The sequence below is a fragment of the Equus caballus genome, chromosome 4 (assembly GCF_041296265.1).
Source record: "Equus caballus isolate H_3958 breed thoroughbred chromosome 4, TB-T2T, whole genome shotgun sequence".
Classification (NCBI taxonomy): domain Eukaryota; kingdom Metazoa; phylum Chordata; class Mammalia; order Perissodactyla; family Equidae; genus Equus; species Equus caballus.
In genome coordinates, this window is record NC_091687.1 from 13,316,111 (window position 1) to 13,340,978 (window position 24,868).

Genomic DNA, 24,868 nt, shown 5'->3' on the forward strand with positions numbered 1-24,868 from the left:
AACAAGGGTCATACGATGTTTTTTTAAGGAGAAAATATGTCTTCTGTAACCACTTTGGAAGAATAACACAAATACCTGGCTCAAGTAAAATGAGGTCCAGTCCTGACTTTAAACCCCCCAGTAAAAGGAGAAACATGGACATATTTTAATACGTATGTAAAGTAAATTCATTATTTTAACTCCGACATAAATATATCTCCCTAAGGATCAATTCAAAACTGGACTCATTAGCCAGCAGGTTTAACGCCAGCCCCTCCCCTCTCCCACTCAAGCCAGCAATGCACATTGGCGACATCTGGGAAGGAGAGCAAGGAGCAGCGCACTTGCTGTGGGCGAGGACGGGCGCTGTGGGCACGGATGGGCACAGAGTGGCGGCAGGATGGTCAGAGTGGCGGCTCAGGCAGTGCCACAGTCTGGACAGGAAGGGGCAGCTTTTTTGCTGGATATCTGCCCTTTTAGGCTTCGGTTCTGTGCCAGAGGTACCTTCCAAAGGAGATTCGGACTCTCCAATCGGATGTAAAATATTGAAAGTTAACCGAGGGAAATCTTTCTTGGAATAAATAAAATATAAGCCTACAAGGAGGAAGGCAGCAGGCTGGCTCGTGCAAATCAGCATGCCCAGAAAGGCTGCGTCCAGGACGGGAAGAAGGGGCCAGCTCATTCTTCCTAAGGGCACACAGAAAAGTGGAGCACGATTCGGGGTGGCTACGAAATCTACAAAAAGCAAGGGCACTAACGGCCTTCAAGAGGCGAAAAGCGGGGAAAGGAAGTGAAGGTTACCATTAACTTATTCAGTCTGTTTTTACCAGAGGGGGCTCTGGAATTTATTTTCAATGCTCCATGCCTGAATTGAAATGCCTCTCAATACTTTGCTTAAAATACTGAAAAGTACAGCCTATACAAACAGTGGCTCTATGTTATCTCCGAACACAAATTAAGTAAATTCAATTTTTATAAGCCAATAGCAAAACCTGCATGTCAGATACGGGCGGGAGCGTTACCTTGAGGCTCAGCCATTAACAACTCGTGAAATCCTTTAGAGTGAACTACTTAAAGATGGGGGTGGGAGGACCCTGTCGCTAATTTTGACAAGGCAATTTTTGTGTCTTCTATAATAACTAATAACTAATCATTCCGACTGGTGTAGACTTTCCACATGAAATGCAAAGTATTTTGAACTCCTGCCACAATAATCAAGATGATTTCCAAAATGCCAAACGGGAACTTCTCATAATAAATAACTTATCACATTTACATCTCGAATTAGAAAATTTGGAAGAAAACGTGTAGTTTTGGTGCCAAGACAAGGGTTACTAAAGTCGGCCCACCCCACACCCCCCAATCTCCACCCCCCGTTTGCTTTCCTTAGCCTCTCACAGAACAAACACTGGTCCAGGTGCAAATGCTCAATTCACAAGGAATGCAGAGAACATAAAAATGACGGTAGGCTTAGCTGCTGTAATCCCCGTGGCTGCTCACCATTGGAAGTGGTGCTCGAGGCCACGGCTTTCTCGCTAACATCTGTTCGAGTGGAGCATTTCACTATGGAATTCTCAACTTTCTTCTTCTCAGTGGTCGTGGAGCTGTGGGACTGGGCCTCCATGATGCCTTCTCATTACTTCAGCTCTCTGCTCCCAGGAACGCCTAAATAAAACAAAAGCGCCATCAACTTCAAATAAGAGGGCAGAAAACCTCCTTCAAAAGCCCACTTCACCTGTCACCTCAAGAGGTGCCTAGAGCTTTGGCCAATTCAAAATCTGGAAGATCCTTCCCCACGTTTTCTTGCAGAAATGCCTCAACGTTCTATTAACAAGCCAGTCAATTTCTGTCTATACACACAAACAGAGGGAAATGTTCATAATGTGGGACTTTTCCCAAATTCCTACCGGGCACTTGTTATTAAATGGTCTAAATGTCTCAGTTTTCAGCTGTGTTTACTATAAACTATGTCGAACCCAAGTGTCACATCACTCTCTTAAGCCACATCTACAAATGTCCCTTCAGGTGGCCCACTTCATAGGAAAGGGCATTAGGACAACTTTGCAGGCAGGAGAAGATTTTTAATTTTTAGTTAGATGTTTCAAAGATGGTGCAACAGTTTCTCAGATCCAAGCCTTTACCCAAAGTTCTGAACCAGAGGATAATTATACGCTCCCCTCTCTAAGATTTGTGAATTGCAATATACCTCTTAATCCTAAATCATTCAGGTAAGCTTTCTCAAAACCTGAGAACATTTCAATTCATTTGAGTTACACTTTTAAAACAAACAAAGGTAACAGAACAACATACTCTCCAACCCACAAGAAAAGTCCTAAGATTGCCCACAGCAACGAGTGGAACCACTTAAGAAATAGCAAAGGCAAGTTCAGTTAGTCAGTCTTTCACCAGCTTCATTCACGTGCTAATTGCACTAACTCATCATTCATCAATTTTCACTCTGTTTGGTTCCTGTTCTTTTTTCCCAGTCATGATCTACACCTACAAAGAATAACAAGAAAAGACGACAAGGACCCTCTCTAGCGTGTTTTCTTCAAGCCATCTAGATTGCAACACTCACGGTGGGCAATTTCTTTGGTCCAGTTATCCGCTGCTTCTCTACATTTAGCAGATGCCGCTGTGTCCAATCAAAACAACCATTACTGAAATAAAATAAGCAACTGCTTAACAGACTAACTCCAATTTGCAAGGGCACTGCAAATTCTTTCTTTATTGTACGAGAAATCTAGAATTCAAGTAACTAGAAAAGCGTAAGAGCCAGAGGCCACATGGCCCTGTAACATCAGCTCTTCCACTAACTTCCAGTTCTTTTCCTCATTATCCAGTGTCGTTTATTGTAAAACACACAAGTTATTTATGAACAGCTTTTCTAGTATAAAACAAGAAGCACTGGGGGCCGGCCCCACGGCACAGTGGTTAAGTGCACATGTTCTGCTTCGGCGGCCCAGGGTTCGCCAGTTCGGGTCCCGGGTGCAGTCCTATGCACTGCTTGCAAGCCATGCTGTGGCAGGTGTCCCACAGAAAATAGGGAGAGATGGGCACAGATGTTAGCTCAGGAGACTGGCGGCAGATGTTAGCTCAGGGCTAATCTTCCTCAAAAAAAAAAAAAGAAGCACTAAATTGAATTTACATATCAATTGTAAGATCCACTCCAAAGGCAGAGACATCCCTCAAAGAACGCTGACAAAGAACAACAGTAAAGGACTACAGAACTTCTTTCCCCAGGGCTGCCACCATGCACACGTCAGGGAGTCAGGCCTTAAGCGACTGGCTCCCTGAATGGCGCCCCCTGGAGTTGTCCAGTGCCTCAGTGTTCTCATCTGTCACATGACAGCATCACACAGTGGGACTTAACCTTGAGGGCAGAGAGCAGGTCCTCTTTAAGATTATGTTAAAAGTTACCGATGCTCTCCCCAGGAAAAGAGTCTTAAACACAGAGGTATACATTCAACTTCCGAGCTTTTCCACAAATTCAGATAAAGAATTCTCCTTGAAGGAGAAATTTTCAGCAGGCGCTTCTAGCTCGCACAATTTCAGAATGATTCTTTAATTTTTTTGAGTGCTCCTCTAAAGTTAATTTAAAATCATCTTTAAAGTGACAAATAAAAATGGCAAGTAAAAGGATATATTGGAGTATATGAGGAAGCCATTTTGTGTAAACCTAATTCGGCCTGACCTTGTCTTTCCAAAAGGGCCTGACTGAGGCTGTCGAGCATGCATCGTATATCTGCTTTAGAGATACCCTATGGCAAGAACAAAGGCCCTTGAGATAAAGGTGCAACTTCCCTCCCCCTCCCAACCTTGGCATTTCCTTAAAGATTAAGCATCTTTCCTTAGGCTAGAAACTGATTGCTGTGCTCACCTGTGACCACCCAGCTCAAGACAACAGACTTGCCTCCTGCTACGCCCTCCGAGATAGCAGACCCACTACCTGCTGTGTCCATCAAGCGCTATGCCGACAGGGCAATCTTGTGACTCTTGTGGGAGGGACATTTCAATCATATGTGAAACGTCCTGTATGGGGGTACATAGCCACTCTGTATACCTCACTTCTTTGGTGCCCTTTCTTCCTTTGGGAAGAAAGGTCCCGGGCCATGGTCCTCAGATTTCAGCTCAGAATAAACTCTGCCAAATTTTCACTTATAGATTGGTTATGGATTATTTTCGTCGACGAAAGCATGCCATGAGAGCAACTCATCCTGATCCACAGCACTTTCTCAGCGTGGTACAAGAGCCAGCTGAGTCAGCCTTGCTAGGGGGCTTGCGAAACAGTCAGACTCCCGGGTCCAATCCCCCAGGTCTTGGAGGGTGGCCTTAGAGAACCTTTATTTTAACCAGCACCGTGACGATCAGGCTCCCTAAGCTTGCAGGCAACTGTTGTACACGTTTTTCTTCGCTGCTGTGTACCTGCAGTGGGCGCTCATTCAAGTCTTTGCTGGCTGCGTGAAATAATGAACGAACTGCCCCTCAGGGCACGGAATTCCAAGGGCCTGCCTGAGCCTGCCCCAGCACCACCCCAATAGTGAACTCCTCGTCTGGAATCTCTGCTGAAATGCCCAGCTCCCCTCCAGCCCTTAAGCTCCATGAGGACAAGCCCCCGTGGCCATCTTCCCAGCACCTCACACCCCATAAGCACCTTTACTGAGCACATAAGCGATCCAGCAAAGACCCTGTGACTTGGGTGATTCTTAATCGTCTTGAATCTTAATCGCCATTGTCAGCTACACCTATTTTCTTTTATTATCCAGTGTTTCTTTGAAAACTGGCAAATTATATAAAAACTAAAAAGTTTAATAGGGATATTTAACCAAAACACTCCATTCTCAACCATTTTGGAGAAACGGGCACTTCCCATACTATAATTGTGTCCATCAAAACACACATACAGATTTATTAGTCTAACCTGGACGATGCTTACTAAGTTAAAACCACACAGGGAAACAAGCCAGCGGACCAGAAAAAAACCCAGGAAGAGACGGGGTTCCTGGTGAGAAGGCCCTTCCTTAGTAGAAGGAGGTAATTAACACGAGAGAGGAGATAAGTCACCAAAGTTTCTTGACAAACTGGTTTTTTGTGGAGCTGTTGGTTTTTCCCCCAAGCAAAGGACTTCATCTAACAAATAAAACCCTCCAAATACTCATCACTAGAAAGAGAGGGGCTCCTGTGAGAGGAGGTAAGGCCGCAGGCTCTGACTGAAATCACACTAATTAATGGTCCTGGAGAATACTAATTCCGACCCCCCTCGTCTGAAATGGATTTTTAAAAACTAGGCCCTTGGTCACTCAAGAGTCTACCCCCTTCTTGTATTTTGACAACTTATTTTTGGATCTCATTAGTTAGTAACTAATTATTTAAAAGTGTGGTTTATGCTTGGAACAGGGCTCTCAAAATGGCAACTTGCCAAGGCAGACATCTGCTTCCTGGATATCCTTATAAATTATCTCAGCTGATTTTACTGATAAAAACACAACTTTGTCCCTGTCAGTTACAAAGGAGAAAGTTCTAACATTCTCGACTCTCACACCTCATCAAAACCTCGCAGGAAGAGTTAGCGAGTTCTTCGCACTGTGGTGCAGTTTTTTCAGAATAGTAAGCTAAGCTGGAAACTCAGTTGACATGTGAAAGCGTGAGGTATAGAAGTGACCAGAAAAAAATCCTGATGGAATCCTCAAACATACAACACTGGGGCAGTAGCCCATAGTACGACTTTTAAAACCTGGAATTTCTCAAATAATAAAGTGCAATATACTTAGCACAGAACTATCAAGGAAACCTTTTAAGTCCTGCTTCTCTTCCAAGATTTTCCTCGGAGGGAAACAAGCCACGGTTTTTTAGACGTAAATGAAACAACTTTTCCCCAGCACGACCACGGTTCCTTGCCTTCCAACCCCACACTGCTCTCCTTCACTCCCTTTCGTCGCTTCAACAGTCCATGCCAGATCTGCTGGCATGCCCCTCGACTTCCTATGCTTATGGAAAAAAACTGTTTGTAGCTGACGTTTGAGGCCCAGCAGATTGAGTATATGAAAAAAAAAACGGCAACCAAAGAAAACTGCTCTAATAGCATCCGCCTGCTCCGGCTTGAAGTTTCCTAGGTAAATGGAGGGACAAACATCCCTAGCTGACAGCAAACAGTCGTGGCTTTTCCCCATTCAACTGGCCCTGAACCTGTCATCTCCCCAGGCCTAAACCCAGGGCACGATTAATTCCACACCCTATTTTAAACGTAACCCCTCTCCCACCAGCAACCTGCCTGCAGGTAGATCTTTCCTTGCTAAATTATAAATCTGAACTTGCTTAACCTCCTACAAAAGGCGGCCTCGGAAGCTTCATGGGGCCACAGACCAGGTGTCGCTGCAGTGCACGCCTCCACTGGAAAGTCAGAAAAAAGAAAAAAAAAAAAAAAAGCTGCAACATTCACCAAATCTGAGAATTCCTGTGGGGACCTACATTGCAAACAGCACTTTCAAACAAAAAGCCTCAGGTGGCCCTCTCTTTCGAGTCGCCACTAGAGCTGCCACGAAAATTTAAAAAAACCCAAACAGAAACTGGCGTCTTTGCAAAGATGCGCCATCGTTTCTTCGAGAGAAGTTTGCACTGGGCTGTGGCGCTGTGGTCAGTTTCGTCTGCTGGAGCTCCGTGCCCTCTGCGCGCCCACGTGGGGTTCCCTTCGCGTGCTGTTCCTCGGACCGTTCCAGCGTCCGCGTCTTCACACCTTTACCGCCGCCCCGCGCGCCATCGGCCTGCCCTCGGGGGCTCGGCGTCGCGGTCCCGGCCCCACGCCCCGGCGCCCGGGTCGCAGGGAACTCCCGAGCCGGCTGGGCGTCCGCAGGCCGCCTGCGAGCGCCGCGCCGCCGCCGCGCTCCCTCCCCGGCCGCGGGCAGGCGCCCCGCGCCCCAGCGCGCAGCTCTGGCTCCTCAGAAACCCCCTGGGCGTTTGGGGCAGCACCCCAGCCTCGCTCCGATCCGCATTCCTGAAGCAGCCTTCCCAAAAGTGCCAAAGAGGGGGGCTGAGCAATGGGAACCCCGCAGGGTCTCTGCGCCCCCTGATCACTTTCATCACCCCGGTCACCCGGCTCGGCGGGCACAGTCACGGGCACGGGAAAACTCCGGCACAGCTGGCCCGGCAGCACCTCCCGCAGACAGTGGTCGGTGGCAGCTCTGCTTTCATTCACACAGCTGTTTTACCAGCCGAATTCAGGGCGATGCAGCTTTCCAAGCACTTTGCAATGCAACAGCGTGTGTCGCACTACAATAAAACATGGGGGACCCCTGAAGTCTTTAGGAAACCAAGGGTGGCGTGCTTCACTCACAAAACCTATAACTCACCGTCTGTTAACCTGGCCCGCCAATGTTGTTTCTTCATTAGCTGCCATAAATAGATTCAGGTGCTGTGAATGGTTAGGGCACAGACACATGCCACCGGCTCTCAGGAAGGGAAGCCCTCGGTGGAGTTCCAAAGTTCAACCTTAACCATAAGGCTTTATGCAGTAAATAGAGAGCATGAAAAATCACGATTCTGGGAACACGTGCAAAAATCGGCCTTTCCCCTTGCAGGTCTGTGCAGAGAAACCTCGGGTGCATATTCAAGCAGGATTCCTTTATCATGCAAACCCTTAAAATTTAAAAAAGAAACCACCAGTGCCAAAACCAACGTTAACAATGATGTTTGAACTGGATACAACGACTTTCTAATCTAAGGTGAAATGAAACAGTAGTTATAAACTGATAATGCATCCTTTGTGAACAGCAGACGTGCTTAATCTATTTCCCTAATCCAGTCGGTTTATTTTTTAAGTTGCCCGAACTTGAGCAATAATTCTGTGATTGTTTTTCTTGATGTATTTAAAGATTTAAAACAACTAAGTTAGAGGCCTGATTCATGGTAATCTGATCAGGTTCTGATGGGTTAAAACAGTTACTGCCAATGAGGGAGGAGAAAGAGAAGGCATTCCAGCAGGCAGAGTGGAACTTTTAACAGCATGGTGATCAGGCCTTAACTGAGAAATTATTCTGTGCAATTTAGGGAACGACTGCTAAAATGGAATAAGGCTTTCCTCCAGAGAAAGTGCATTTACTTACACCTGCCTGTATATTTACAAGCTGAATGATCTCCCTAATGTGTTAATGTTTTAAAAACCCAAAAGGAAGCAGCCTGTGTAAGACTTTCTGAGAGGCCTCCTGTGTGTCACTGAAGGGTGACACTTCTCTGACACTTTCTTACTAGCTCATAAGCTGCTACTTCAAGATGCTCCTCTTGGAGCAACTGTTTAGGTAAAATTCCTCTTAAATAGTCATGCATTCCTACAGCATTAAAACTCAGTTTCTAATGGAAGTGGATCCTTCAGGAAGAGGGAAAAAAATCGAGAAGCACAAACTGATGCTGATTTTCACTTCTGATCAATTCTGGAAGTGAGAAACAGTCTTGAGTTTCAATGAGCAAAATTTAGGAAATTTAAAATCTCTCTGTGGGTCTCATATAAGCATGCATTATAGAAAACCTCTTACAGGTTTGTAATGTGGTTGAGGTTTCCTTGTGCTCAAAATCTTTCTGAACTTAAAATCGATTAGCTATGCACCACCTTTGTGACACAGGAACAGCTCCCAAGGTTTCCAAGGCTTCCTCTCCCTTCCCTATCTGCACTGCCTTTCTTTTCTGCAGGAAAAGCAGCTCAACTTCATATGTTCTTAATGAAATCTTCATGAATTTTTAACTATAGTGTTTTTAAACGTACAATTATTTTACCTTTACATATGATTTTTTCCCATAATTGGGTAAGCCTAAAGCTTTAACTGCAAATAAGAAAGCCAGTCTCTGTTCCACTCGCCATCAGTGGTCTCGGGGAGCCCAGAGGGTTCCCCAAATCTGCAGTCTATTGCTTTCAATCTTTCTTTCCTCCATTTCTGAGGCTCCTAATCTCAGATAAGCAGTATTCACGATAGACATCCCAAAATGGAATTACTCTAAGGGGAATGGAATTACCCAAAGGGGAAATAATTGCCTGGCTATGGATTAAGTGAATTTGGTTTTAGTAAATGAACTACATCTAAACTTTTAAGAAACCCATATATTAAACTTCAACCACCAAAAAGCTTTTTGACACGAAGTAATCATTGCGATTACAGTGAAAATCATAAACGATATTTTGTGTGCCAGTTTTACTTTTCTGCCATGTGTATTTAAAAGAAATGATCATAAGCTGCTCTTGACTTTCTCCGCTGCCAGCAGTATTTTTTGAGAAACATTGGAGGGGCGTATAAGGTCTCTGTTTAACAGTTGTTATCATTTCTGAGTTTTGCACAACTGTAAAACACCAGTCCAGTGTACTCTGGTTAGACTTTACAGGAAGTGCCCTGCATAGCAGGTGCCATTAACGAATGAGCATTAACGCCGGAGCAAGCTGGCACCCCGACTTTCTGTGGGTTTGCCAGAGACAGACAATCCTCAGACAGAAAATGAGATCTCTAAGTCAGTTATCAGCGTATACATCAGCTAAGCTCATGAAAACTGCATTTCCCTTAAACCCACATATATCACAAAAACATCAGGACAGATCAAAGGTGTCCCTTCACTGAGGTTTACAGGAATTAAAAAGTTTTGACACATTTTCAGAAGGAAAAAAACCCTAAATTTAAAAATTATCCTTATAGAACTTATATAACTTTGGGTTCCTAGAATCGTGTGTGTGTTTACTATCACGCGTAAGGGGGTATGGTACACGTTCTATGAAGAGGAGCTTGCTTTTAAACCATTACAAATATTAGGCCAATACCTGCTGGGTGTTAAAATCAGATAGCGAGATCCCAAAGATACTTAACATACTTCTTTTGTGGCGTACTGTTCATCATACTTCATCCTCCCAATTTTTAAACTCGTGATCCTCAAATCTTAATTGCAATTTAAAAAGCAATTTTTTTTTAAAAAAACCAATGATTTTTCATTGAGGCTTATTCAGCAAAAATTACCCCCTGGCCCACTCAGCCTATAAACTTGGCTTATTCACAGACAGAATTCTTCAGCTGTGTCTTTTTCACCCCCTGCCCCCTCACCCCCAATCACGTACGAGACTGCCAAAGCAACTCTACTAAACCCCACACCCTCCACTGAAATGCTTTAGTGTGGAATTTCATTTGACCATCCACAGTTGAAAGAGCAGATGTCCTGCAGTAGCAGGCCTGGTCCACACGCTGGCCACTCCATTCAGGTTTCCATACCTCTGAGCTCACTAAGGCTTCATTCTTAAGCTGCTGGCTGAGGTTTCTCTGCACAACGCTAACTCTTGAGACTGAAGTATTCTTTTTAAAAATATCACAAAACGAAATCAAGAATATGGCTTAACTGCCTCATTCTTTCACGACTGCAATTTCAGACTTATCTTTCATCTAAATTGTGAGTTTTCGGTTTCTTTCAGTAAAAATCAGTAGTCTGAACCGTAAAGCAATCTGGAAGATTGTTAAGTGTCTTATGCAATCTTCAAAAAAAGTCAGAATAGCTAAAGCTAAAACTTTCCACATGCAAATAAGCAAATCAGATGTCACACTGCATTCTGAAGGTATTCCAATAGACAGATTTAAATAAAATTACGCTTATCTCCCATTATTTAATTTTGTGACATAAATTACTCAGACAACCAAATGCCTATGTTTAAAACATACTGCCATCACACACACACACACACACACACACCCCATAGGCCCCCTCCCTCCAATAAAAAGTAAAGCAAAGCAAAGCCCCCCTAGCAGTTTCAGGCAGCAATCAATCCAATTTGCTGCAGGTACAATTTATATGTACAGTGCATGCCATAACAAAGCCACAGTATGATGCCAACAGGGCCCTCCAGAAAGTTTTGCCCTAAATCTCTGGAAAGGAGCTTTAAAAGAAAGCAAGGATTACAGTCAGCTAGAAGGTAGGGAGGGGACTTACCTCAAACCCAGCCAAGCGGAAATCAGAGCAGTAATTCTGCAAGTCGACAGAGTACACTTTCAAAGCTATAATGGTGTGAAGAAGTGCTGGGCAGCATGGCCTGAAGGCAGCACTAATACACTGATGACTAATGGCTGGGCCGGGGCAGACAATGAATTTGGGGCTTGAAAACTAACAGAAACCATGCAGTACTTTGACAAATGGGCTTTCACAATTTCATTCATTGAATAACCTTTAAGCACAAAATTGGCTCGAGTCCTCTTGGGAATTATATGACATGTTGTTGGACGATGATGTAAGTATTTTCTTTTTTAATTATGACTCTTATGCAAAATGCAAAAGCACCGAATATAAGGACACAACTATAGATACTACGGATGCAGATGTGGAGCGCAACACAGTATCGCCTTTCAAGAGGGGGCTGAAATGTTCCAGTGTCACCTTATTAACTATGTAATGGCTTGTTCATTCAGTTTCTTTAGAGAACCATAGATTTTCTGGGGCATTCTGTACTGCTGAAATATACACAGAGAGAACAAAAAACACTTTCACATTAAAAAAAAAAAAAACACTAAAAGTGGTCCTGAGTAGCAAGAAGTGTGGCACTAAAATAGAGTGCATTTAGAATTACAAGTGGAAAAAGTCTAATTTTCAGGGCTAGGCAAAGGAAAAGTGCCTTAAAACAACTGAGACACCACGTAAAGTTTGCAATCACACGCACTTACAAACACATTTAACATCCAAGTTCTCGCCAACGCGGCCCCTCCCTCATTCCCACGTAACTAGCCCTTCGACTTAAAAATCATAATTTTGGCAATTTTGAGAGAGGACGAAGTATCTGAGTGTCTCTAAATGAGCAAACACCACCGACTCCAGACAGCATTGCCTTTAGCAGCTCCTAAAAACTTAAGAAAAGGATCTTAAAACAGGAAGCTTAGTGAGCTCATAAAACTGTTGTTGGAGCCAGGAACACATAGCATACTTAATCTGCAAACTGTGAGAGTCTGCAGTGATTTCAGTGAGATCTGAGGCATGCCCTCAAGGTTTGCTGGGATCTGGGATTAGAGGGTTGATAAGAACCTCGACTGCCCATGGACATGTTTTTCTTCTGCCGTTAAACACAAATGCAGAGAGACGTTTGACTGCTGCTTGGCGTTACTCCTCAAGCTATATAAAAGCTCTGTAGCTCCTTTTGCTGTCAATATATCAAAGTTTAAAAAAAATCATCAAAGTGCGAAATTTCATTTAAAGTCTTCGCCAGTCTACAGCTCTATTTCACAGGCCCATCAAATAAAAAGTAAAGATGAAAAATACACTGAAAGTACTTGAAAAAGTTTGCAGTGGTGGCCCTGCCCTGTTGTTGTTTATTCTGTCTCCCTTTATTTGCTTTGAAACTAGAACAAATCAATTTTCATCTAGAAAAATGACAACATGAAGCAGAATCTTCTACTAGCCTTTAGTGGGCAGAATCTCCTGCTAGCCTTTAATGAAAAGACGACCCGAAGTCATCATGAGAGTGGAATCTTTCGCTTAACAAATTAAACACACACACACATACACACACACACACACACACACACAATTTCCTCTATAGTCATTTCAGCATTTTAATTGCCTCTCATGATATAAGTTGGCAGAAAATTTCTTGAATCTTCCAAAACAAGTCAGACCGACTATAGAATATGAATGCCAGCAAAACTAAAACCTCCTTCAAAGAATTCTTTAGCTGGGGATTTACAACAATTGCATAAAGAAGAAAAGTCTGACTTTTAAGATAATCTACTATCGTCTAAAAGCATTAACATGCCATTACCCAGGTTTTCTGGAGGATTTCATGACTCAATGATTCACTTTTCCTTCCAGACTGGTCTTCCTTAGTACCTGACGGTCTCCAGACAAGTGAGTGCCTGGAACAATGATCATCGCATTGTTTCCTTTGGTAAACTCCCAACCCCATCCTCAGAAAATGGGGAGAGGGGATCTCCGTGGCAGGCCCCCTTACACAGAAGGAAGAAAGCCCCTCACCGGCTGAGCCCAGAGGCAGTCGGAAGCCCTTCCAGCATGCAGGTAATTAAGAAACTGGCCAAGAAACAAAGGGCCCTTCAACTTTTAGGCCTGGGCATCAAATTGATAAATTAATGACTCCTTCATTAAAGAAGTCATGAAATAACTCAACCGAGCCGTTTTTCATCAGGATGAATTTTCTCTTCCTGTCTCTGGTCCTTTGCAAATTAGACATACAATAAAAACGTGTTTATATTAGGGTTCAATCAAGGAAAACAAACATGGCAAAGGTACTGGGAACTGGGAGGCACCTGAGTTGGACCGACTGGCCTATTAATCATAATACACTCTCTAGCTTTTAAAGTGCTTCTGTGTGTGTGAAATTTCACTAGGCACCCTCACACTGGGCTCATTCAGGCATCTTAACCCAAAGCTTCCCTAGGCTGACTTTAAAAATTATACACCCCGAAAGGATCTCCCCCTTAGGCAAGGAGTTCCTAATTAAATAGCTCTTAGTGTAAAATAAACTCTCTCCTCTCTATAAGGATGCTATTACAACTAATTTAAACGTTATTTCATGTTTGTTTTCACTATGACTATAGTCTAACGGGCCACAGTGCGTGTGTACCAGGGTGTTAAGACCAATATTTCCCAACAGAAACAAATTCTTTAGATGCTTGACACAGTTTGCCATCGTCAAGACCAATCACCACGGCTTTAATATATCCTCTCATCAGAAAGACTGCTCGGCTTGAGAAAAATGAAGAGATTCTGAGGTTATCTCACTACTTTAAAACATAGCATTTTCCTCCTTCAAAATAATCTTGACACATGTAATTAAGAAACTGTCAGACTATTATTAATTTTTAATTTAAAACCTAAATGAAATAATTACAGGAATCAATCAATAAGGCACCTATTCAAATTACAGAGCAATTACATAAATACTCAAAATTAATACTTTAGGCCAATTCTGGAAGATTTCGGTCTATAATACGCTAAGACATCAAACAACACAAAAAGTGTAACATGGGGATGATGACTAGCTCCTGCCTTAAATAGACTGAAATGAGATCACTTCAGTTGGCCACGACAGAGGCCCCCCACCAGCCATGCCCAACGCACTCAAGCTGGAACTCTTTTTAAAAGTTAATTTATTTCCACCAGACACATATTTCAGGGATCTAAAAAATGGCCTCATCCCAATTCGGTACAAAATCACATTTGGGGGGGAAAGCCTAATTATTGTGACTTTCCAGCAAAGTGCTCTGGAAAGACTAATTGGGGAGAAGAAAGAGGCAAGGAAAAGGAGAGCAGAAGGTCTTTTTCAGAACTACTACTACCAGTCCGGCTAATGGCACTGCCCATGTCTGCACAGCGGCCGGCCCTCCATACCTCTGACTAAAGGGCTCTTTCACTTGGAGATGCGGACAGTCCATCATTTCAAACCGAAATGGCAGCTGGAAAATGTGGAACAGCTGGCAAAGAGCTGGGAGAAAATGTTTTACATAAATATATGTACATATAAACTGGCAGAGGGCCACGCGCACTGTACCCAAGGCCAGAATCTATTCGGCACTGCACACCAGCGAGACGAGGAGTTGGGGGCAGGAGCAGCAGCCAGGAGGATGCCTCCTTAATCCTCTTTCCACACGGGGTCAGCAAGGGAAGCCTGGTCCAGCCCCTCTCGGGATGGCATCTCCTGATGGAGGTGCAATCCGGGACAGGAGCCCAAAGTTCACGGAAGGATAAAAGGCGGGCTGTGCAGCAGAGCTTCGGCATCTGGCAATCTGCTTAAAAGTCGCTTCACAAACTCTCCAAGTTTGGGGTAAATATTTACTCCCTCTCCACCTCCTCCCGCCCATTTTCCCTCTGCAACTCAAGAAAGTAACTGTCTCCTGCAGAGTGATTCATACCCAGCTCTGCTCGGTGAAAATGCGGCCTCTCAAACGATTATTGCCGGGGCCACGGTCACCCACACCCCCGCACTCGCTCCCTGCAGCCGCTTCTACCGCTTTTCTTTCTTTTGTTTTCTTTGCTTTCTTTTGTTTGTTTTGTGTGTGTGTGCTGTCCCTGGAAAGGAAAAGAAAGAAAAGAAGCCCAAATCATACACAGATGGTACAACTTTCACTTTTCCTCTATGACGCCGGGGGCGCACCTCTCCCCGCGGCGCACCCCACACCCCCTCGGCAGGACGCGCAGGCTGGAGCGAGCCCCGCCGCCGCGCGCCCCGCGGGGACCCGGCTCGCCGCCCGCCGCCCGCCGCGCCCGGCACCCGAGGGGCACGCAACAGCGCGCGGGCGGGCACCCGAGCCCTGGGGTCTCCCGGAGCTCCGCTGAACCCTCGGGCGGGAAGTGGGGGCGAGGGGCGCCGCCGCCGCCGCCGCCGCTCAAACTTGGTCCCCCTCCGGGCTGTGCAATTCTCCGGTGCGTCTGCGGCTGGCCGAGGGATCAGACACTTGGGAGGGAGCTTCAGGAAGGAGGGAGCGCAGGCAAGATCGGCTCCGACGCCTGGCGCGCCGCTCTCCAAATCTGGGCGCCTTTTGACAGCCATTTTCATTTCCTCCCGTTCCCCCCGTGGGGGACCCTCTCTCGACCTGGAGGCGCGCGCGCGGCCGCAGGAGCGGGCTGCCCGGTGCGGGGCCCGCGAAACAAAGAACTTCGGGCGGGACGTACCTGCGGCGGCGGCGGCTGTCAAGTCCCCGAACTTCCCATAGACCCGCGTCCGGGGCGCGGGCGGGCGGCTCCGGGCTCCGCGCGGCCGCGGGCGGCTCTGGCTACGGCGAGCGGCGGGGCCGGGCGCGGGGGGCGCCCGCCGCGGGCATGGTGCGGCGCGGGCGGCCGCGGGGCGCGCGGGGCGGGCGGGCGAGCGGCGCGGGCGAGTCGGGGCGGCGAGTGTGCGCGAGGGCGAGTGTGCGAGCGCGCCGGTGGCGCTGCCCCTGCCCGCTCCCTCCCGCTCGTGCAGCTCCGGCATCGGTTTCAGGGATCGTGTAATCCGATCCCTTCTGACTCACAGGCCCTGAGTGACAGTTCTGATTTGGTTCACCCGCGGGAGGGAGGGGAAGGAGAAAGAAAGAGAGCTCCCCCCGTCTTCCCCTCCTGGCATCCAATCGACTTTCTGGAAGAAGGTCCCATCCCGGCTCGGACACCCGCGCGGGGTGGACGAGCCCCCCGCCCCGACCCGCGCAGCCTGTGCTACTCACGGGCTGGAAAAGTTGTCCCTCGGCTCTGGGCTTCCCTCCCTCGCGCTCCCTCCTGCCCTCTTCTCCTCCTCTTCCTCCTCCTCCTCCCCGCGCTCCTCCTCCCCCAAGTTTTAACAGATGTTGCCGGACTCCTCTCGCCGCCGAGCTCCCTCTTCCCCCGCCCCCGCCCCCGCCCCGTCTCTTTTCTTTCTGCCACTCTCCGGCGCGGGGAGGACGCGCCGAGCAGCAGGACGCCTGCCGCCGCAGGGGGCGAAGTTGGGAAAACTTGGAGTGCAGCTCGTCTTACTTTTGCTTTCTTGCTCCTTCCAGGCCGCGCCGGGGGCCCGCGCTTCCCGCTCGCCGGGTCCCCGCGCCCCGGAGCAGGTCCCAGCTGCGATGCGGGCGGCGGCGAGGAGGCGGCACGTCGCGGGCCGGGGTCGGGGGCTGGGGGGAGCCCGGGCGCCCCGAGCCACGCGCGCGCTCCCACCCCGCCCTCCGCCTCTCTCCCTCCTCCTCCTCCTCCGCCCCCTCCGCCCCCTCCGCCCCTCCCTGGTCCTCACACAGACACATTCATGCCTGCTCCTCCTCTTCCCCCTCCTTGACCCCGCGCCCGCTCCGCGCGCCGAAGCCCCACCCACCCGGCGAGGGGAAGGGGGCCCGGGCGTGATGTCACGGCCGCCCTCCCCGCCTGCGCTCGCGGCAACGCCGGGACGCCCCCGCCCCAGCGCCCCGCGCCCGGGCTGCGTCCTGCCTGCTCCCATCGCCTCCCACCCCGCCTCTCCGCCCCCGGATTGGGCTCCCCTTTCTTCTTTGAAGGCCTCTCTGATCACACCCCCCTCCCTCCCCCCCCACCTCTCCTTTACATTTCCCCAGGCCAACCCTGAAACTCCCTTTCTTGCCAGAGGATGCTTTTGGAAGTTCAGGGGTTTCCTCTCCACCGGAGTCATCAGCCCTTGGGGCCAAATCTGGGAAGTGGGAACTCCCACTCCACAGCCTGCTGTCCCCATGGGCCACTTTATAAAGGACACAAAAACAAAGACCCCGGGCTTGGAGCCTGGACTCCAACGTGGTGCTTTTCGCTGAGCTGCAAAGTGTCTCTGATTTATTTTCAGTGGCCCATACTAGCAAAAATTATTTTCCCTCCTCCCTCAACCGGCCAGCCTACATTCATCTGTTCCCTTTCAGTGTACCCAACCCGGACCTGTAGCTTAAAAAAGGAGTTCCCATGGGGCAAACAAAGGAAGGAAAAGAAAGAAAGAAAAGAAACCCCCCCGTGACATTCCAAAATCCATTCTTGCTGGGGTAAGCTGAGCGTTTACCCACCCACCGCTGCCACCAGTGCCTTCCTCAGCTCAGGGTGCACTTGTGTTGACTCGCTGAGCGTCTTGACTGAAGGCAGAGTGGGTGGGTGAATGATTAGCTATTATGATTTGAGGAGCATTTTGAGATTCAAATGCTTAACTGGAGAATTTTTTAAGGGAGTCGATGGTGGTATTCACTGTTCGCTTCCTGGGACTTGCTGCTTATCTCAAAGACTGGACCAAAGGAGACCCTGAGTTCAGCTTTTATGGCAGAAGCTGTGGAGATAGAGTAGGGCTGAAAGCCCTCTTTGGACATTTATTTTAAGATTTCTTTCTCGGCCTAACCACTCTTTAAAAAAAGAAAAAAAAAAAAAAGAACACCACTTACTCATCATACAAAGCAGAGGTCTCAGGATACATGGGCCGGAGTGCCAGCTTCTGCTCGCTGACTGGCCTCAGGCCCAGGGTGGTTCTCTAAGTCTCCATGGGCTCTGAGCCCATCTAAAGGATGGTGACAGGAAAACCAGGCTGCAGACCTAGGATTTGTCTGGGTTTCCAGTGAGATCACGCACGTGTAAGTGTAAAGGGACACAAATGTGCAAGAATTATTATTATACTTTTGCAATTGCAGAGAGTGGCTAGCTCCTCTTTTCTGTATATACCCCAGCATCTGTCACAATTTTTCTTGTATTCAAGTACTGTTTCTGCCTCAATCACATGAATGCAAATAATACATCCTGATAGCCTCCTCTGTTCACCCAATGGCGAAAAATAAATAAAAAGCAGAAAGACAGCCAATAAATCAACAACTCGAATAAACTAGATATTTCTACTTGTACTTAGTCTCCCAGCACATTTTGGATCACGAAGATCTTGATTCTCAGTTTTAAAAAGACAAGAACAAAGAAAAAGCAGCTAATCATTCCCCTTATGCCCACCAGAAAAGCTAAAAGCAAAAGAGGAGGAATAAAGCTGGGGTCTCCCGTGTGCCCCTGCTTCCTCACCTGAGATTCTTGGCAGAAACTAACCGCCCTCGGCTTTAGTGGAAACATGTATGTAAGTGGGCACATTTTGCCAAAATGGTGGAAGAAATAAAATATAGTTTGCCTTAGTGTGAGTTAAATAATGCCACAATGCGGTGACTTTCAGTCTATTTTAACACAAGAACTCTTTCTTCCGAATGAAATCTTACGTGGACTCCCACAATATAAAAGAGAGCAACTTTGGTTGCAGTTGGGTGGGGTCCCAGAACCCAGCCCCCTAGCCTTTCTCTTCTCTCCCACCCCCTTTTCTGCAAAGGTTCCTGAGACATGTCTGAAAACCCCAAAGGCACCCTGAAACTCAATATGAGAACCTCTCCTGTAATGATAAACAGGCACTTACAGATTTACACGGCTCTGGGATAACCCTTCCTCCGTGTCTAAAATTCCACCGTTATAGATTCATTTATTGCCATCTCTCATCAGTTCTCTTTTCAAATGCAAATATCCTAGGAAATTTTAATACAGTGAGTCCTCAAAATGATTAAGCTTATAAGACAGATTTTTTTTTGCAACAACTTGGATGAAGCAGGAGACTCGAAGATATTTATATGAGATTCAAGGGCTGCCAGAACTAAGTATGACACACCGGGTGGCTTCAAACAACAGAAATCTATTGTCTCCGTTCTAAAGGCTAGAAGTGCAAAGTCAAGTTCTCAGCTCCCTCTGAAACCTCTAGGGGAAGATCTGTCCTTGCCTCTTCCAGCTTCTCGTGGTGTCTGTCAATCCTTGGTGGTCTGGCTTGAGCTGCTTGCCTCCAACCTACGCCTCTGTAGCCATATGGCATTCTTCCGTTGTCTCTCTCTCCTCATCCCAAGGGCCCCAGTCCGATTGGCTTAGAAGCCCACCCTACTCCAGTATGACCTCATCTTAACTAAGAACATCTGCAACAACCCTCTTTCCAAATCAGATCACATTCTGGGATTCCTGGAGTTAGAACTTCAATATATCTTTGAGGGGACACGATTCAACCCAAAACAACACTGACAGAGATAGAGGAGAATGAAGGATCTGCACTTCAGAGGACAAGGGAGGAAGCTGAGAACGAACTTCACATACTCCTCTGCCTTGTTTTGCCCCGTTGTGTGTGCTATACATAATTACTGTGCTTGCTCTCACTTACCACTGTGGCTCTTCCATCTCCTTGTGCAGTAACCCCTAATTAATTATTGGGAAATTCCAAGGGGATATTTCATGAGTACTGACTGATAAACTCCCAGCTGCAAGTGACAGAATTCCAACTCAAATTGGCTTAAGTTAAATTTAAAGAGGGTGGGGGTGGGGAGGAGGTGCTGACTGAAAAGTGCAGAAGTGTGTAGGTGGTCTTCAGGCAAGGCAGGATCCAGGGGCTCAAACACTGTCTGCTGAGTTTTGTTTCTCTTTCAGCTAGACTTTATTCATCTGAACCTTCTTTAGGCAACCAAGGAAAAGTGGCCAGAGGCAGCTGCATTTTACATAATCAATCTTTCTGTTTGCATTCCCAGAGAAGAATCACCTTGTCCAAGGAGATGCAATGTTCCTCTTGGCCAGGCAAGAGAGAGAGTTGCATGCCAGGTAAACAATTAACAGGTGTCGTCTATAAAGCCCAACACAATGGCCACTATTTTCTCCCTCTGTTGTGCTGATCCCCTCCTATAAATGCACGACTGTCAACTTTGCTTCAGTTGCCCATCATAGGGCTGCCTGCTGGGAGGTGACACCTTCAGTCCGCCGTGTTCTTGGGCATCCTCAGTGCTCTGAAGTCACAGTGCAACCCACATCTGTGTGGGGAGAAGGGTTCTCTTGCTCTTAGGAGTTATACTTGATCAGAAGGCTCTCAATATGTTGGTCCTCATGTTTGAATTTCTTACCAGCTTTCTTCCGGAAAATAGCTCGGATTTGCTGAATTTTTTTTTTTCCCTTAAGGATTAATTCCTCTCCTTTGTTCCCAGACTTGAAACAGTAAAGGCTTTCATGATGCAAATGCAAATGCTCATATCTGTCTGTCCGTCTGTCCGTCCATCCATCTATCCAACCAACCAACTAGTCCACCATGGAGATTTTACTATTGGACCAAGCCTATCTGCTGCACGCTCTCTTCACTTATGGTGAGTTATTTCCCAGGAGGCTCCTCAGTCTGGCATGCAAATAGATTCCTTGCAGACAACACAACCAGCCCACCCAACATTTCCAAACGTTTCTGAATTACAGCAGAAAATACAGCTTGCTGCTGAAACTAGGACCCCTACATCACTGTCTGTCTGTATGTCTTTCGGAAGTTTGTAGGTACCAGTTAAGACACTCCTTCCCTAAGGATTCTCACCACTTTGAAAAATGATGGGAATTGAAATACTGTATTGGCTGCATTTGAGAACCAGAGTCCAAAACAAAAATAAAGTTTCTTATGTCTGTGCATGCTCCCCCCGAGCGACCCACCCCCTGAGTGGGAGCAGCAGGAAAAGGCCAACCTCCCTCTCAGCTGGGAAGGCCTCACTTGCAGAGGTATCTTGTGGATGAGAGCACAAGGAGTCGGGGAACTGGCCCCTGGAGGTGTGCAAGGGAGACAGAGCAAGAACCAAGGTCCCAGACCCCAGTGTCTCCCAACTCATGACTCTCTCTCCCCCACCCGCCATTCCTCCCCTGACCTCCAGTTTCCTAAAGTGCTCCTTTCCTTTCGGCATTCACCGCAGGGCCGTGACAAGCTATTCCTAGACTGAGCTGATTTGACTTCCTGAGGGCAACAGAAGGCCCATTTAGGTTTCCTGCTGCTCCTTCTCATTCCCTGGGCATCGTGGTTCTGCGTGCACAGCACCACCCAGCAGTGTGCGTGTCGGAAAAGTACTGGGGGATGCAGGCAGATAGCCAGCCACACAAATGTCTCAGGAGTGCCCCAGCGAAGGAATCACTCATGAGGTGGCACAGAGTGCCTAGGCCCAAGCTTTCCCACGCTGACTGGCCAGTTGCCAGAGAGGGAGAATGCTGTCAAGTACATCACAAAGGTGCCCTTCTGGGGGTCTCTCACTCAGCACCCGCGTAACGTATTCTTCCATCTTCCTACAACATTGGGATTATAAATGTAAGCCAGATGTTGGCTGTGTCTCTCTTCACCTTGGACATGTAGCTATAATTGGCTTGGACCTCAGCCAGTCCCACAGGTTAGAAAGACCTGAAACCCTCCCTGTGGGTTTTTGCGAAGTTCAGAGCCCTCGTGGATGCTGCGTGACATCGCCCCATACCCCATTCTCAGACCGTCGCCCGCTCCACAGGAAACCTCCCTACAGCGGGCATGGGGTGAGCTTTTAGATTTTGCTGATGATTTGGCTAGCCCAGGGATGGTTTTCTCCATCCCTCTCTTTCAAAAGTAAAACAAGTTTCTCTCTGTGTCTCCAACAAGGCAGTTTAGTCACCAGCGTCTGTTTCCTGAGGTCTCCCCTTCCTTTCCTAAGAGCTTATTCACAGGACACACTGGTTTCACTTGCCTTTTCCATCTCTTAGCCCAGGGTCTGCTCCACTATCTTCGCGATCGTCTCCCATCCACCTGGCTCCAACGCTCAGCATTTCTTGGAGTTTCCTTGAAGCTAAGGTGACAAGCAGTCGCCGGTGAGACAGGTGTGGTCTGCTGATGCGTGTTATTTGATGTGCATGAGTCCGTGTTGCCTGGTACTCTTCATTTTGTCACAGCCGCTACCACTCCTCATCGCATTATATTTGCAGCTTCACTCAGTTCCGTAATATGTCTCGCTCCTGCAAACATTTGAGTTTGCTGTTTTTGCCCTGAATGATCCACTTACACAAACTGTAGGTTTTACTGAATCTTTTAATAAACAGGCTATAAAGGGGGGATGCAATGTCAAACACATGACAGCAAATAGCTCCAACATTTCCTTCTAGAATTTCTGTCCTTCATCTGTCTCTAGCTGTGTCCCCACTGCATCGTTGTCTTTTCTTTTTTTTAAAGATTGACATCTGAACTAACATCTATTGCCAATCTTCTTTCCTTTTTTTTTCTTCTTCTTTTTCTTCCCAAAGCCCCCCAGTACATAGTTGTATATTCTAGTTGTAGGTCCTTCTCGTTGTGCTATGTGGGACGCCACCTCAGCGTGGCTTGATGAGCAGTGCTAGGTCCACGCCCAGGATCTGAACCAGAACAACCCTGGGCCACCAAAGTGGAGTGCGTGAACTTAACCACTCGGCCACTGGGCTGGCCCACATTATTTTCATTTACTCTGCTCTTCTCCTGTTCAGTGCCCAGCCCCACAGATTTCCCTTCTCCTAGGCACATCACTTCCCTTCTGCTCCTCTGAAATGGGTATTCTGAGAGACTCTAAGTGCAGCAAAATGAGGGCCCTCCAGTTTGCAGGATCCGTCTTCCTTAGAAAGTGGTTTAGAACATCTTGTTCAAGCTCATCTTGTCCTTTGAGTCTCGCTCCCTAACCCTCCACACATGCACCCAGCCGCTCATCCATGTATTCTTCTTTTTTTTTTTTTTGAGGAAGATTAGCCCTGAGCTAACATCTGCTGCCAATCCTCCTCTTTTTGCTGAGGAAGACTGGCCCTGCGCTAACATCTGTGCTCATCTTCCTCTACTTTATATATGGGACGCCTACCACAGCATGCCTGGCCAAGCAGTGCCATGTCCGCACCCGGGATCCGAACCAGTGAACCCCAGGCCACTGAAGCGGAACGTGTGCACTTAATTGCTGTGCCACCATGCCAGCTGGCCCCTCATCCATGTATTCTTTCCAAACAAGTATGAGGATTCCTATGCGGAATGTTGGTGAATGAAACTTCCAGTATTTGCTACATAAGAAACTGAGAAGACTGAGGTCGTGCACCTAGGAACGTAATAAAGAGTTGGGATATTTCAAGAAAACACAAGAAGTGGTGGCCTTGGGCTTGGGAACCATAATCCTCACGGGAAGAGGGACCTCCCCCACCTCAAGAACGATGGGATTCAGAGGAGGAGCTTTGAGATCAGAGTGAAAGGTTAACATGAATGATGATGGGGAAAACAATGGGCTCACACCCCCAAAGCAGCAGCAAGCCCAGCCAGGCCCAGCAGAACTGGTAGAGCAGCGCTGACGGTGGCCGTGGGAGACCGTGAACGACAGCAAAGAGAACGTGAGGCTCCGGAGAACCCAGCAGGGGGAGGGGAGGACAGGAGCTCTGTGCCTCGGGATCCCAATAGCAGAGAGCTTGGAGCCAGCAATGATTTTTCTACCTTTGTTATTGTAACACCCCTTTCGTGGCCCTTCCAGGGTCCAGCGTGTGAAGACGGAAGCAGAAGTGACAGACAGAAGGTGAAAGCTAGGATTTTCTCCCCCACCCCACTCCTTTATCTCTTTTTCTGTCTATCCATAATGTGTAGCACATGGTTCTGCTTTTTATGATAATGACTAATAGTCTCCCTTCTTTGGGGTTGTAATATTAATCGGAAGCATACAAGACACAGCAGACCTGGATTGATCATTTCGCCACCATTACTAACTCTGTAACTTTGCCAAGTCAGTTCACTCCGTCTGCCCATCTGTACACTGGAAATACTAATGGGATTTGTCTCACAGAGTTATGGTGAGAAGGAAATGAGATGGTATACACGGAGGGGTGGCCTTCTATCTGGATTGGGAGATGCCAAGAGAAGCAAATTTCCTCTTCCTGCTATTTTTTTTTTATTTTTTATTATTTATTTATTTATTTTTTTAAAGATTTTATTTTTTCCTTTTTCTCCCCAAAGCCCCCTGGTACATAGTTGTATATTCTTTGTTGTGGGTCCTTCTAGTTGTGGCATGTGGGACGCTGCCTCAGCGTGGTTTGATGAGCAGTGCCATGTCCGCGCCCAGGATTCGAACCGACGAAACACTGGGCAGCCTGCAGTGGAGCGCGCGAACTCAACCACTCAGCCACAGGGCCAGCCCCTTCCTGCTATTTTTATGCTAACTGAGCCCCAGGTTCCCCATCACAGCCTTTTCATACTCAGTAAAGAAGATGCTTTGGATGCGGAGGTTTAAGTCTCAATTCTCCCTTACCTGTAAAAGTGCAACTCGTTTCGAATAGTTTTTCTACTGAAATATACAAAGTCACAAAACTATTTCAAGAGTCTGTGACTCACGAAGAGCTCTTGGGAGAAAAATTTCTTCCCCAAAGAAACCACCTGCCAATTCCAGATAACTTGCTAGAATTTCGTGCCCTCTGATCGTTTAGAAGTCATTTACGGGTCCGTCATTCGGAAACAGCAAAGATCCAAAGCACTTGACCTTAGCTACTCTAGGTGTTTCTTTATACAAACCCATCAACAAGCCTGGCTTGTGGGATGACAGTGCACAGGCAAAACTCTGTGAACAGATGAGATTTCCTTCCTACTTCCGACTGCTTACACCTGAGGGACCTTAGCTTGAGTCTCCATTCAGTCATTTACTCATTCAACAAACATACCTTGAGCATA

At 47.1% G+C, this 24,868-nt stretch overlaps 1 protein-coding gene across 5 annotated transcripts in view; it reads right to left on the minus strand.

The window, feature by feature from the left end:
- The window catches only part of GLI3 (GLI family zinc finger 3), a 263,246-nt gene extending 246,693 nt beyond the window's left edge, over positions 1-16,553 (minus strand). The window contains exons 1-3 of one of the 5 annotated variants that reach the window (XM_070264358.1): positions 16,128-16,226; positions 14,841-14,997; positions 1,480-1,644 (exon numbers count right to left, since the gene is read on the minus strand). In XM_070264358.1, coding sequence (XP_070120459.1) covers positions 1,480-1,603 — 124 coding nt within the window. In that variant the 5' untranslated portion in view covers positions 1,604-1,644; positions 14,841-14,997; positions 16,128-16,226. Of the gene's footprint in view, positions 1-1,479; positions 1,645-14,840; positions 14,998-16,127; positions 16,287-16,413 lie in introns of those variants that run through there. The other 4 variants (XM_070264361.1, XM_070264360.1, XM_070264359.1 and 1 more) reach the window with 4 other exon arrangements.
- Positions 16,554-24,868: the final 8,315 nt, after the last annotated feature.